We start from the raw sequence: 16,314 nt of genomic DNA, 5'->3' as shown, positions 1-16,314 counted from the left end.
CTAATTTCAATATTGTTGTGTCTTAGGGAATAGAGAGCCTGAGGAGAGGGAGAGAGATGGGGGGAACAGCTGGTCAGTGAAGCAGTCAGAACACACATTTATGGGTTTCATTTGACATCTTATGTGGGTGTGGTTTGTGACACCCCTGAAAATTACAGTAGAAACATCAAAGATCACAGATCACCATAACAGATATGATGATGATTTGAATATCTGAAATATTTTAAGAACCACCAAAATATGGGGTGTCTGGGTGGTTCAGTTAAGTGTCTGACTCTGGATTTTGACTCCGGTCATGATCTCAGGGTTGTGAGATCGAGCCCCGTGTCTCAGGCTCTGTGCTCAGTGGGGAGTCTGTTTCTCTCCCTCTCCCTTTGCCCCTCCCCCTGCTTGCACTGTCTCTCTCTCTCAAATAAATAAATAAATCTTTAAAAAAATTACCAAAATAATGACAGAGAGACTTGAAGTGAACAAATGCTGTTGGAAAAATGGTGCCATGAAAGAATTGCTCAATATAGGGTTACCACAGACCTTCAATTTGAAAAAAACAAAAACAAAAACAACACAGTATCTGTGGAGTGCAGTAAAGCAAAGCACAATAAAATGAGGTATGCCTGTATAGGCCATTAGCTTACTTTAGTCAATGATTTTAATGATACATTTTGTAAAAAGATTGTGTTACCTGATACTGACCATTTTATAATAGAACCTCTCCTTTCTTTAAAGGTGTCTGATAATTTTACAAATAATTTATTTCACATAATACAAAGGCATTTGAAGTAGTAGAAGCTTTGTTTCTTCCCCTTGTGAAGGAAGAGAAAAAAATTATTTTCCTGCCTTAACTGTTCATTCTAGGAAAAGTGTGTTTTTTCTGGGCGGCCTAGATGACTTTTTAATGCGGATGTTAAATGCTAGAATGCCTGGGTTATATATGAAAGTTATGAGGGCACTTTAATGTTGGTTGAACACTTACCCAAACTGTTATTTAACGTGCACATATTTTCTTATAAGCTGTTTCACTTTAAAACAGTGCATTTGATCTTAATACTCTAACTTACGTGTGTCTTATTTATGCTCACTGGGATGGGAGAGGAAAAGAATCTTTTTAAGTAGAGTTACCGTGAAAAGTTTTAGATAACAAAACCAAAAAAATACCTGTAAATTAAACATGCCTAGTCTCTTTTAAAACTCATAATTACAGAAGTAGCTAAAGAACTCTCATTAGCTCCTATATACTTCTGTGATTCTTCACTTCTTTCAGTTTCATTATTCAGATGTTTTAACTAATCATACATGTGCCTTAAAATTAGTTCTATGCATAGACAAGTAAAATGTATTAACTTTTACTGATCTTTTATTTTATACAACTTTAAAAATTGAGTAGTAGGTTTTTTTAAGTTATAATTATGCATTCTGTATGAAAAATGTGTTTTATGAATACTATAACTGCATGAACATATATTTTTCTGCAGGCACAGTGGTGGTGGTGAATTAGCAATGAATTCTCACCTCTAAATTGTTGGGAGTGGGGTATTTAGCAGAATGGGCTCTGAAAGTGAGTAAGGTACATGCTCAAGATTGCGGTTTGACAACAGAGAACTAGCATAAGGGTTGGAAGAAGTCATCAGCGGGGACTAGGAGATGAAATTGAGAATTGTCTAGGAAATGAAAGAAAGGAAAAGAAGAACGTAAATCTGGTTACTAGGTACGTTCTTTTCCTCTCTTCCCTTATCCTGACATTCTGCCAGAACTTGAACAAATACTAGGAAGATGTTGGAACAATCTTGCAGTAGCTACCTTCCTCCTTTCCTCTTGCTTCTGCCTTTAATCTTCTCTTTCTCCTCTCCAGGTGGTTCAGAGATGCTGGGATTGGCAGGTGCTAAAGTCCTGGAATGGAAAGAGGGGGATTTTGCTTCTCTCTTCCCTCTCCCTGGGGCTGTTGCTCCCCTTCTCCTTCCATTTCCCCACTACTAGAGACGATGGGGTTGCTGAGAAATGGGGCTTCTGGGTGGCGGCATAAGGAATGTGTGATTTGGGGGAATATATTCGTGACTATGGAATATATAGCATCAGTGGAATAGAGAGCAAAAGAAGAAGAGGAAAGTCATCTGTTATAGCAAGGAATAAGAGAGCGGATCTAGACAGAGCAGTCCGGGCCCCTCTTCCAGCCGAAGCTTTAAGTCAGTAAAGGGCTATTCTTGAAAATAGTATTTTGGAAGAATGGAGGGAATAGCTTCCTTCATTCACTCAATTAATTTCTGTAGTCATTTAAGAATCTCTAAATAATTTTGTGTTGGTGGGTGTGAAAACCTTTCCTTTAGTCTAAAAACAAATGCAAAAATAATCCTATTCTCCAAAGCATTTTATTTTGCCTTCTTTAAGCCATTAGTTGGCAAAATCCTTTAAAAACAAAAAAACAAAAAACACATAACTACCATGTGTTTCAGACTGTGGGTAGCATTCACAAGAAAAACAGTACACAGACTCTTTCTATTACACAAATATTTTTGTAGTTAGAAGCTGGCCCTCTGGATTATGTACCAAGAAATGGTTGCTTAATACTGTAGCAGTTGGCTCAAAACTCCAATTTCATTTTTTTTTTTCAGTTGTATTCTGATCTGCGCATTGGTTCTCCACGAAGTGCAGCACTTTTTTAAACAACTCTTCCATTAGTTTTTGTAGACTTTGATGGAAGTGACCCAAATATTTTATATTCTCTCCATCCTTGTTCTTTGTAGATGAGGAAGTAGAACAAAATAAAACCCATTTCCTATACTAGCAGTTATTTCTCAGTTTTTTTAAAAACATATGCTGATATTCTTCCAAGTTTTTTTAAAAACATATGCTGATATTCTTCTATTCTTTTAGAAGAAAATTAGAAACATGTTTTTTTTTTTTCTTTTTCCCCCAAGTACATAGACAGAACCTCTCATAATAGTGTTCTCCAGGGCTCCTTTTTGCCCAGTTAGATATTTTAGTGTGCTGGGGGAATACCCTGAAGATTTTTCTTGTTATGTCAGAAAAGGTTAAAGAACTCTTCATTACTAAATCTTTCTTTCCCTTGTTATCCTCATCTCAAGAGATACAATCCTTGAAGAATTCTGCCTTGTGAATCTAAAACTTGCTTAACAATAATGAGGAACAAGTCTCAAAACATTCAAAAGCAGGAGCCCTCTACCAATGATCATGTCTAGGATGACCACTTCAACAATTCTCACTTGGCAACATAAAATACCGTTTTTTCTTCTTTTCTGTAGAAGATATGAGTTAATAACCTGGCACATTAGATAGAGTATGCCACCAAGTCCATGGAATAAATGCAGCTTCAGCCTTAAAAATATGGCCGAGACAATTCATTCACACCCTCAAGCAAAATTGTCTATCACTGACTGCCTTTTTTTCTCTTGCCATGGTAACTGGAGGGGTAACTAATCACATGAAAGAGAGAATGGTACAAACTCTGTTTGTGTGCCTTTGTGTATTTCTGTGCAAGATCTTTAACTTACTACTGAATCATAAACCTTCTGTAATTGTGCAAGAACTAGCCAAATGTGAGCAGAGTAGTATGTTACCATGGAAAGAATGGTAGGTTGGGAGTCAAGGCCTTTTAGACAAGTGACTAGTTAGAGGAGCTCTTCAACAATTACACCTCCCTGATCACTGTATTCTGAGACTACATCAGTGCTGGTATCCCTTTGGTGAGCAAGACAGGCATGTTCCTTATTCTTATGTAGCTTCTGGTTAATGTATAAACGGTGCCAAATCACTTACATCCCATGGTATGGCTTCTTGTTCTATAAAATTAGATACCTTAAAGGTACAGTGGTGAACAAAACAGACCAAGGGAGATAAGGAATGTGATGAGAGCTAGCAGTTTTCAATAGAGTGGTCTGTGAAGGCTTCATTGAGGAAGCAACACTGGAGAGGAATCACTTAGCTATTTGGAGGAAGAATTCTGGTAGAGGCATCATCAGCAAATACAAAGCCTCTGAGGTGGGGGAGTACCTTTGTGTTCAAGCCCACTACAAAGAAGCCATCGTCCCTGGAGAAGAGGCAGAAAGTGGAGACGTCACAACAGATGGGGAGGAAAGGGAACTGGGCATCAACCCTGTAAAGTCCTTCTAGACCATTTGTAAGGACTTTGACTTTTACTCAAAGTTAGAGGGTTTTGAACAGAAAAGTGATGTGTTTTAGGTTTCAAAATTACCACAAATGCTGTATTGGGAATAGAACTTGTGAAGAAAGTATATAGTTTTTCTTTTTGTTCTCTGTATCCTATCCTGTTTTCTGCCTATTATTTCTCCAAAAAGAGAGTAAGGTATTTCATGTTTACTGTTAAATGGTAAAGGTTGACCTAAGCTACAGAAGCTCATATTCACTTTAAAAATATCTAGGAGATTTCAGTAACTAAATTAAGTGATGGGTTGGTGTATAGTTGATATTATCTAAATAGTATCTTTTCATTTATTCATATTTTTAGCCTTGGGGCTCTATTTTACGGAATTGGAATTTCTTAGCTGTAACACATCCGGGTTACATGGCATTTCTCACATATGATGAAGTTAAAGCACGACTGCAGAAATATAGCACCAAACCTGGAAGGTAAGACTTCAGCAGCAATATTATGTGGTATATCTAGTGATGAAAAGTCCTCTCTTGTCCATTCTTAAGTAAATCAGTAACACCCATGGGGGCGGGGGGGGGGGGGGAGGGAAGGAAATGCTAATAGACCACAATGGTACTTTTTAATTGAATCCTTTTAATCCATTCATTGTACTTGTACTGAAACTCTGTATTCATGAAGTGAAAGAGGATATGGTACCATGTAATTTGATAAACTTGGAAATTCATTAAGTCTCAGAGCTCTGATTTTCAAACTAAAGGAGGGTATTAGCATTGTCTCTTTCATGACACCTGTGTTTGTATATAAAATTGTATGTGTATATTTGAATACTTGAATATTGTGCTAAAGACAAAATAAATCAGTTTCATGTTCATTATTTTAGGGTATTTTTCAAGATGTTCAATTTGGTTCTATGGTAAACACTTATAATAACGTATAATATAAACAAATATAAGTACATATAAGTGTACATGTATGTACATGTTGAACACATATAAGTATATAAACATATGTAAGCCCATTGTTACAATCCAACCAATTTCATGTCCTTAAGAATTTCTTCCATAATACCGTGTCATTCTTTGTAGCTTCAGAATTTATGTTTTATTTTCCAGATGATAAAACTAGGTGAAACTCAGAGGTTGGCTGTTTGGTCAACCCTGTGACTTTGGCTGAGAAATCATACCTTATTAATGACAAATCTGGGATCAGAAAATCTCTTCCCTCATTCATACATTTTCCCCATGTGCCATTTAGAAATGCATTACATAGTAGGCGTTTGTGCTGTGGCAAGCAATGTGCTGGGTATGACAGCAGTGACATGGATACCTGTCCTCCTCATACAGTGACATTTTAATAGGAGATGCCTTCCCAACATCCATGAGTACACTGATTTCATTGTATCACTCAACAGGAGTCATTTCATTGCAGGAATGAATTTGGTTGTTTTTTTAAGGTTCCATTTTTCTTCTAATGCCATTTTTATCTGATTTGTAGTGCAAATGGTGTTTGTCCTTTAACAAAGTAGTTTCTAGTATAAGCCAATACTGTCGATTCCTTTTTCTCTGCCACAATGAAAATTTCCATCTTTTTTTATTTTTACGAATTTATGTGGTATATAAAAAGAAGGTAGTGGGTACAGAGAACAGTTTGGCTCCTGTTGATGTCTTCTGTTTAGATTAAGGAGAGTTGGTTCTCATTGAGATGCTGACAGTGGCTTACATGAGTCATTCTGTTTTGGTCAGGGATCTCTCATACCAGATTTTTCCATAACTTCTACTCTGTAGATTGGCATCAAAGTATCTTCTTGTTCTTGGAGTATGATTTGAAAGATGTGCTATGTTTGGAATTACACAATCCTACAAATTTAACACCGAAGTTATTTGCAAAATTAAGAAACCGAGTCCCTTTTGTGTTCTCTTGTTCAAGATTCTGGAGATAAATAATGTTGGGAGAGAACACTGTTGGGAGCAAAAGGCAGGCCGCATCACTTTTGGACTAGTTCTTTTAATAAAAGGACAGTGCCCTCCAAAAGGATGTCTTTCTTCCTTTTCTTCCCAATTTGCCCTGTAACAGTTTATTCTACTGAGTTTTTGGCAAAGATGAAATGGTCAGTCTGTGGTAAATTGTTATGTTTAAAGTGTGATGTGGTATTTAAAACATAAAGTTTAGGAAAACTCGGTGAACAAATCAAATGATTTTGGTAAATACTTGTTTTGCAGAATAGTTTCTTCCTCTTGGAAAGCATTTCTTCTCTTTGGCTTCCTGGTACAGAAAATAGTAGGACCTGTTGCAAGGACATTTGAATCTCTCAGGTTTTGCTTTTTGGGCGGATCCAGTTGACAGCTAGACTTCTGTGTGGAATTATTTTGTCTATGATTCTGATTTAGGGTTCCATTTATTGGCAGGTTGATAGCCTATTTTCAGGCTCTCTAGGAGAATACATTTTAGGACTTTCTTGAAGAGTCCTTTCCAAAGGTTCTAAAACAAGTATGAAGTTCTTACTGTTTAAAAATCACAACTTCTTCCTTTCTTTAAGAACCCAATTTTCTTCAAAGATGAAATCACCTTGCAGTACTAAATACACAAGTTAATTAAATTGAATAACTGTATAGCCATTATGTATGTTAATTTATTCTGCAAAGTTATTTTTATAGTACTTGGTTCATAAGTAACTAATGTACATTAGGATATATCAATTTCTGTCACGTATGTAGAGCAATCAGGGTACTCAAATATAGCCAACAGATTGTTGACCTACTTTTGAGCTGTTTAAGGGGTTATACAATCCAGATACGGTTATCATGATGGCAAGATTGAGTGCAATACACTTAAATAAAGATAAGTGATCTAAAATGAAACAAGCAGATAGCTATATTAATAAATAACAGTGAATTTAAAACCAAGTCAGTGTCTCCTTGTCATTTTCATTAATTTGATTTATATTTTTGAACTATTTTAATTTCCTATTATAAGACATTGAACTGGACAGGGTTGGGTGGCAGCCATGTGCTTAATCTAGTTTGTCTTCTCATTAATATAGTTCAGCTCTTTTGATCTTTCATTTAAAGATGAATGGCTGGAACGCTCCAAAGAAAAATATATTATTTTTAAACAAGTCATTAACTTAAAATGCATAATTTTAAAATTACAAAGTGATATATTGAATTCCATAGTAGAAACTGACTCAGTTGCTCTCTGAAGTGAACAAATTAAATTTTGACTTTGCTTTCCAAAAACGATTTCTGTCCTAACTGTTTCATACTGAGCACCCGCTGATGGGGATGGCAGTAGATCCTTTGATATTGAAGTAGATCAACTTCAGTTCTTTTGTCCTATAGCCCTGGAGGTGTTTAAGTGGGATTACTGTCAGTGCTGCTTTTACAGATCAATGAACAGAGAAGGACAATGGTGTTAAAATAAGAAGAAATAACCTTATTTCAGATATTGTAAATGATTCTGTTTATTCTTTGACTTTAAAAAAGTCTAACAGATTGTTTAGTAGTTAGCATACACTTTGTGACTAAACATCATTTTCTCACACTTTACAGCTACATTTTCCGGTTAAGCTGCACCAGATTGGGACAGTGGGCCATCGGCTATGTGACAGGGGACGGCAATATCCTACAGACCATCCCGCATAACAAGCCCTTATTTCAAGCCCTGATTGACGGCAGCAGGGAAGGATTGTGAGTATGAGAAATGGGAGTCAGGGGGCTTATTATTCACCAGTTTGAAAGACAGACACTGCTTTATGATGGAGAGAAGAGATAGTGAGGCTGATGATCTGGTCTATTTCAAGACTGAGGAATGGAGTGCTCCTTAGTTCTTATCGTTCATCTCTTAAAATAGTCATTTTCAGGTAACTGGTTTGATTTAAACTGTATATGACAGCCAGTAAATTCCAGCATCAGATTAGAACATGAGTTTGTATTTTTCACAGGAAAAAAAAAAAAAGCACTTAAAAGGAGTTTAAAATAGATGGAAAAACTTATTAAAAAGATAATTCTTTAAAATAACCAACTTCTCTTGCTTCGTGTAACCCTCACGTTGCTAGTTTTCCTTTTTGTTTGACCGGTAGTACCAGATTTTCTCTTTCTTCTTCTTACCCTTTTCTTACCCCTTCCCCGCTTTTTCTCTTTGTGTCTTTCTTCTTTTGGTCACACTGATACTCAATCCCTATTCCAGAATTATATGTTAAGAGCTGAATTCAGTTTAACTTAAGCTATTCTTTTTTAAAATTTAAAAATAAGTATGTTCTCCTTTGTCTTTTAGAGTAAGAATGACTTTTTTTCTCCACAAAGTTTAGACAATCTGATAGGGGCCTTCCTAGTAAATATCTCTCATTCGTTTTAGTCATGTGCCATTCCCTTCATCTTTTTGTTCTCTTTTTTGTGTTGTTCTGTTCTATTGTTGTATCATCATGCTCACTTTTCTTGCCCTTTGCCCTTACTGAGTAACTCAGGGACGGATGTTCCCTTATTTGCTAACAGCACAGATTGTGATAGAAACCTAGCAGGAAAAAGCCCACAAGAGTTAGCAAAGAGAAAATAATTTAAGTTACACCTTTTCTAAAATAATTGCAAAAAAGAAAAAAAAAAGTGCTAGGATTATATATGAAGAAAAATTTTTTTTTATAAATTATGAGCTTTCAAGAAATAATTACGTAAGAATTGTATGGCAAACTGGTAACAAGTTTGTATTTCTGTGTTTTTAACTTAATATAAATTTGCTTTTTTTAATAAATTATGAACTTTCAAGAAATAATTACGTAAGAATTATATGGCAAACTGGTAATAAGTTTGTATTTCTGTTTTTTTAACTTAATATAAATTTGCTATCCTCAGTTATTTATAACTTACTTGTAATGCATCTGAGATTCATATGTGTAGCTTTTGATTCACTGTGATTACAGGATTTTGTTTTTAAGAAAGTGTGCTGTAAAGTTTTACTTTATAAATAGAGGTTATGAGCGAGCAAATCTGTACATGTAGTAATTTTGATACAGCTTATTTATATTGTTCATAATGCCTTCCATCTATTTTTTAAAAGCCAATAAAAAAAACAAATTATAATATTGTAATCAGTAGTGTAGCCTCTGAACTCCTACGCAAATCAGATGTTAATATTTACACACACACACACACACACACACACAAACACCCCTTCAGAGGCATTTAATTAGTTGAATTTGAACTGTAGTGATAGAGTACATTAAAATAGGTCATATTAACATTTTATTATTTAAAACTAGATCAGATTTTTAGATTATATTAAAATAGATATTATTAGACGGTTTTTTTTTCCCCTAAGATCAGTAAAACACAGGATATTATCTGGTCCAGCTATCATCAGGGTCAGCTGTCCTTTCCTTAATTAACTCAATTTAGTATGACATAGGTAATTTACTTCCATAACCAGCCAACCGAGATTGTTTATTCCTTTCCTACCATTGAGGAGGGTCTCATCAGTAGCACCCTTGTTTACTGAGGATAGTGATAACGAATTGCCCCTTATACATTAGATAGACCCTTCAACCTTTCCTGTAGCAACCTTATTGTCATTTTTATAATCTTTCAGGTTTGAATTCTTCATAGAATTTCTACATGTTTTTTAAGTGTGATGAGCAAAATGTTATATAATAATTTTAAAACTGGCCATTATTTAGGGTATAAAAAGAAAGCTACTTACCAACTCTCACTTAGCACTCTTCATTTAATATTTGTAGAACTTTAACCCACCCCTGCGAAAACACTCTAAATTTGTCATTTCAGATGTAGTCAGCTCTCTTTCCTAAATTGTAAAAAAAAAAAAAAAATTTCACTGATCTACTGATTTGTTCCTTACCCTATGAGAATCGTCTGTCCTCTAAGTTCATTTTTTTTCTAGTTTTACTAGTAAATTTTAACACTTATGAACATATTTTGGACTATTTAAGAATAAATATTTTTTGTTACTTCACAGAACAGTTTTAGTATAGTTTTGCCCCTAAAAATATTGATCACAGTAGTAGTATATTCTGAATTTTTCCTTCAAGCCATAGAACAGAGAACTACCAAACAAAACTAACTATATATCTTAATCAGTCAACATAATCCAACAGTAATATTACCATTTTTAAAAATCTAAAATAGGTATTTCCTAACACAATAAACTTCATTTTTAAAGGAGTGTCTGAATGAATAAAAGCTTCTAACAAGATGGCCTTATTGCTGTAACTTTAGTTCTTATTTTAATTCTCTGTAACAGTGGAACCTCATATTTATAAATGATTGTGTTTGTAGTTTGATTTGAAGTAAATGAAGCATATAATTGTAACATTTTCTAATTTCTTTAATCGTGCGTGTACGTGTGTGTCAGCGTGTGTGTAGACTAGTGTGTGTGGGGTGACTGGAAGGTGAGATGGAAAGACAGAGGATGGGAAACTGGAGAAACAGGAACCATGGAGATGTTTGCATAACTTTTACAGGAAACTTGTGGGCTTTAATTCCGTTTTCCTCTCGTGTTATTAAGCATGGTGTAAAATGATGCAGGTAACATTAACTGCTTCACATGGGAGACACGATCATTGCAAATTGGTGTACATTCAAAGTGTTTTGGAATAGACCATGAATGACCAGAAAAATAAATGTTTAACTTACCTAAAGGACCTATAGTAAAGATATTTAATTGGAAATAGTTGCTTAGTAGCTGAGTCCATATTCATTATGTACTTCTTATATGAAAATGATTTCTAAATTTTAAATGTCCTGAAAGTAACTTGTAATATTATGGAAACAGTGATAGCAAAGGTTCTTGATATAAGTTACATAAAAAGGAAATTTCAACATGTGGGTTTGAATATAGAAGAATCAGATTAAATAATCTTAAATGCAATTAAAAAACGTATATTTATGGTAATAAAGTTTATGTTTATAATACAGCTATCTTTATCCTGATGGGAGGAGTTATAATCCTGATTTAACTGGATTATGTGAACCCACACCCCATGATCATATAAAAGTTACACAGGTAAGGACAATTTCTGGTAACCCATTTATAATTGTTAAGTATCTAATGCTTTTGAAATAAAAAGCATCCTCTTATACTGTAGCTAAAAGGATGTATAGGTATTTCATGCAGAAGATACTTTAAGGAATTCTAAGAGTGTTTGAAAAAAATACTGTCTCCATTTTTTGAATAAAAATTTCTTCTGTTAATATTCTTGCTTCCAATACAATATTGGCATTTATGCAGATAGATAGATAAATTCATAGGTAAGTAAATAGATACGAAGAGAGAGCCATAGATTTAGAAAACGCCAAAGAAGATTAGAATAATAATATGCATTAGCTTTTAGAGTCAAATGGGTACTTGAAGCGTATTGAAGATAATAATTATATTCTTATAAATCTATTGTTGGCAACCTCATAGACTGCATGGGAGTGTAACTTGGTAAGCCTTTCTTGAGGGTAATAGTAATTATCAAAATCTAAATAAAAACATTTTTGACTCTGGATTCTGTATATATCACTCACATATACAAAGAAAGATCTGTACATTGGGGTATTCATTTCAGCATTTTTCCTAAAATGAAAAATTATAAACTATTTAATCATAGGTTAAGTAAACCATAGTATATTCATACTGCATTATACTGTAAAGTCATTAAGAGGAGGAAGGTAGCTCCACATATTCACATGGGAACTTCGGCATCTTTATTATGTAAAAAAGTTCCATTACTAAGAAGCTCAATTATGTAACATTTCATTTTGTAAAGTTACATTATGTTAGTTCAGTTTCTGGAAAGAGAAAGAAAGAAATTACCATTTTTAAAAATAACAATTAAAAATACCAAACTGGTAACAGTACTTAACTGAGGAGGTAAGAAGGTTTGGGGAATTAGGAAGAAGATGAAAGGGAGAACCTGAGTATTTTGTTTTGCATATAGTCTAGTTTTAAAATATTTTATAATTTTTATGTTTTTGTGCTTTGTATAATAAATAATAAAAATCAAATAAAACCCAGAAAATGTAGATTTGGGGGAAGACAAGAGATAATTTTATTTTATTTCAAATTCTCCAGATTTAGTCCCAGTGGTCTTGGTATTATTATGTGAAACATATTTGTTGACATATGTACAGTTGATGGACAGTTTTTACAGTATAAAATATAAGTGACATTATTTTAATTATGTAGTGATTCCTTATGTTCTAATACATGTAAAAGGATACTCACAAAAGAAAGTTCCCCTTTATAAAGCCATGGTTTAAAAATACATAATCAGGAGTAATATCATGCCATTAAATTATCATAAATATTTGAATAACTTACCCATTCGGTTCCATTGAGTTTTGCATCCGTGCCTTTAGCTCACTATAATTTTTTAATAATTGCAAACCGGTCCTTTGGATGTCATAACAATATAAATACTTAGCTATTATTTTAAAGACTTCAGTGACTTACAATATATTTTTAATTGCTTTAGATTTCTTTATTTTTCATCTTGATCCATTCTCATCTTTTTTCTTAATTTCTTTAAAAATTAAACAGTCACACATACATACTTCATGGTAGACACAATTTGTATATGAATGTGTGTATGTGCATGTGTATCTTTGTGTATATATGTGTATATAAATATATGTATTTTTTTTTCTCACCAAGATTATAAGATCTTTTAGTAGACTAGCAGTTAAATATTGTCATTTATTTATCCTGCCCAGGGCCAGGTACCTAATAGACACTTATTAACTGAAACATTGCCTTATTTAAATGAATTTTTATTTCCATAATTCCTTTTCTTTGTATCCCTATTAATTAACTTTTTTTCATATTTTCTTTACACGTACTGATATATTTATATCTTCTTTGTGACCTAGATCTTTTCAGTATTTGGACACCAAGAATTTTACTATGTTAAAATGTTCAAAACTAGTATATCAAGAGAATAGATGTTTAATAAAACAATTTTTGGTTGCTGAAGTGATTAGTTTTCCTGACAGTGCTGTATTGGGAAAAGAGTATGCAATTTAGAGATTTAATATAGAATTTGAGGAAAACAATTTAAACTTATTGAGCCTCAGGTATTTTTTTTAATTCAATATGTCTTACTATGCTTTGGAGATGATATGACATAATAAATGTGGACCACAGTCCGTAGCATGCAGGAAGAGCTTGGCAAATTCTGCCTTTCTTCTGTTCTGGAATTTCTAAAGGTATTTAAAAAATAAAATTGAGTGTTCAGTCAGAGTCATATATATGTGTGTGTGTGTATAAGTATGTATGTGTGTTTGCAATTTTACGGTAAAATTAGATGAATATGTGGCACTTACAAAGAAACTAAAGTTATTTATATTTTCTTTTAAAACGATAAGTTTTGTCTTTTGAGTCACCATTGAAGCAAGTCCCTTCCTAAAGGAACAGTATAAAACATTAAATAATCCAAAGTATTAAAAAAGTTTATACAATTGCAGATAAAAGCTCAAATGTCCAAATTGTGATTAACAATTTAAAACATGTCTTAAGTGGCAACATATTCCTGACAGGATCAAGTGTGAGGAATTTACTGTAAGTCATTGTATTTGAAAAAATTCAATATTAAGAGTTCATGTTAGAAATACATTAACACTGCCTTTTTTTTCCCCCCCAAATTCCAGGAACAATATGAATTATATTGTGAAATGGGCTCCACTTTTCAGCTGTGTAAAATTTGTGCTGAGAACGACAAAGACGTCAAGATTGAGCCTTGTGGGCATTTGATGTGCACCTCTTGCCTCACAGCATGGCAGGTATGATCCAGGTTTATATCCCCTGTTACTGTTTCTCCTTGCAGTTTTTTTCATCTTAATGATTCAGGAAATGGTCTGTTAAGTGCTTTCTTTGAGGAGTAGTTTAAAAAAAACCTCATGTGTTTGATTTTCTGTTTTATATAATTTCATTTTTCTTGCTGTTTTTTATATTGTTTCTTTTGCATGTATAATTTAATTTTAAGATTTAGTCATAAGTAGTTGTACCTCGATAAATATGAATTGATTTAATGTTTTAGACTAAGACCTAGAGAATAACTGGTTTCCCCAAGGGTTTTCTTATATTTCTTTATCTGTAATAGAGGTTGGGGGCTTGAAAATGGGTCTTTGGACAAATTTCCAGTTTTGAGTATTTGAAAGGATTCACAGAATATTTTGATCAAGTCATTTTTTTAACTGCTGTTTAACACAGTCACTATTGAAGTCAATATTATTGATGGGGTTTAGAAAGCAAAGAATTAAATTTTCAAACCTTTTTAAAAAATTTGCTGTTGAGTATATAATTGACATCCTTACCCCATTCCTGAGCTGTCTCGGTCCTTGATCTTCTGTCCAACCCAGAACCTCTGCGTTGCTTGAAGAAGGAAAGCCTTAGAGCGTCAGGCAGGGAGAATGCAGACTCAGGAGCACTGGTGCTGTTGAGCTCATTACTTAGTAATAAAATATAATGATTTTCACATTTTCACGATCTTATAAAAAAGACCTACTTCTTCCTTTGGGGAGATTTGAGAAATGAGGAAAAAGAGGAAGAATGAAGAAATGAATTACAATTGACTTTTGTTTTCTTTTCTTTCTTTTTTTAAAAAAGTATTTATTATTTGAGAGAGAAAGAAAGAAAGCGAGTGAGCATGTGAGCAGGGGGAGGTGTTAAGGGAGAGGGAGAGAGACTTGAAGCAGACTCCCAGCTGAGCTCGGAGCCCGTTGAGGGGCTTGATCCCAGGACTCTGAGATCATAACCTGAGCTGAAATTAAGAGTTGGACGCTCAACCTACTGAGGCACCCAGGCGCCCCTGATTTATGTTTTCAGCATCATTTCTGAACTCCCAGATATCTTCCCTACCTCAGTAAAAATTGTTCAATATCCCTACACTTCTCTTTTTCAGTATGCATTTGGTTTATATTTTACTTTAGGTTTTCCTTGATATCTATGCCCTAATTTCCCTTTATAAACCCTTCATGATGGTGGTGAATTTTGTGCAGTAAAGGGAGAACTTGGAGGGAGAGGGATGCTCGGTGTGGCATCAGCAAACTTATTCTCACCGTATAGGCACTTGATTGCTATGTAAGTTATGTTAATTGTTCTGCACACTTAATAATGTCTTTTTATAAATGACTTTCACTAAGTTACTCTGGTAGAAGAGAGAACTATGTTTGCACGTGTATTTCACATCAATCAGTAGAAACTACTGCAGAGATACTGACTCAGTGCCCGACTGGCAGATGGGACTGTTATGACGATTTGCCTTACCTGATACCCATTCAGTATCTCGGGATAGATAGAGGCCAATTGTGTTTGTCACCCCTTTGGATTGACTTACGACTTCTGGGTGGTGGTATGGTTCTCATAGGTACGGAGAAGCTAAAAACTTTGTATTTCTCCCTAAAGACACCAGAAGTTTAGGCTGATACAAACTCCCAGTACTCTTTGGCCCCACACATGGCCTATGTCTTTGGCCTCTACTCTTGGGGCCTCAGTCTGGGAACATACACATATGTACATATGGCAGGACTTGGCATCTTTAACTTGATACCTACCTAGTATTTGGAAATTAAGTGGGTTAAAAGTCAGAAGCTCCCATTAGTTTGGCGAAACCTTTGATTACTAAAGATTATTGTTTAAAGCATCGTACAGAATGGCTGTTTACCTTACAGCCCAGAGTAAGTAAAAGAGTATGACTGAATATAAAACAAGCAGATTTTATTTATTTTACTTTTTGTATACTTCTTAAAAGAAATTTATGCTCTAAAATTTCACGGACAATACTACACATTTTATTTAGCAAGTTCGTGAACTCTTTGCAGTAAATAGGTACGTTATGTGCCAAAGACCAGGAGTGTTTCCCTGTTGCCAGGGCTGTATTGTTAATCCTTTGTCCCTTACATCACCACAACTTTTCTGCATATTACTGTGCATTCTCCAAATAGTACAGTTCCTCTTGACCGTGGCTGATCAGTTCCCTGATTCACTTCATGATTTTTCGTATTGGTCTAATGGCCTTATGTAAAGACGTGCCCAATCACATTTGTAAATTGTTAACCTTCGCTTTTTTTTTCCTTATTACTCTGAAGTACTTCTCAGTTTTACTTTTAGAAATTGAGGAAGTGCATAAATTACCAAGCACTGAAAACTTAGTCTTTGAGTAAAATTTCAGGAGAAGGTCATTATAAAGTAGTGGTTTACTA

General features: G+C 34.2%; 1 protein-coding gene across 4 annotated transcripts in view; it reads left to right on the top strand.

The window, feature by feature from the left end:
- Window positions 1-16,314, top strand: part of CBLB (Cbl proto-oncogene B) — a 219,546-nt gene that overhangs the window by 113,222 nt on the left and 90,010 nt on the right. For all 4 annotated transcript variants that reach the window (XR_013445074.1, XR_013445071.1, XM_078065671.1 and 1 more), the window contains exons 6-9: window positions 4,481-4,602; window positions 7,675-7,812; window positions 11,047-11,134; window positions 13,762-13,893. Coding sequence is in view for 2 of the 4 variants with exons in the window: in XM_078065671.1 (XP_077921797.1) it covers window positions 4,481-4,602; window positions 7,675-7,812; window positions 11,047-11,134; window positions 13,762-13,893 (480 nt within the window). In the remaining 2 variants the exon portion in view is untranslated. The remainder of the gene's footprint in view (window positions 1-4,480; window positions 4,603-7,674; window positions 7,813-11,046; window positions 11,135-13,761; window positions 13,894-16,314) is intronic.

This window comes from Halichoerus grypus, chromosome 1 (genome assembly GCF_964656455.1).
Source record: "Halichoerus grypus chromosome 1, mHalGry1.hap1.1, whole genome shotgun sequence".
Lineage (NCBI taxonomy): Eukaryota > Metazoa > Chordata > Mammalia > Carnivora > Phocidae > Halichoerus > Halichoerus grypus.
This window is presented reverse-complemented; position numbering and strand designations above follow the sequence as displayed.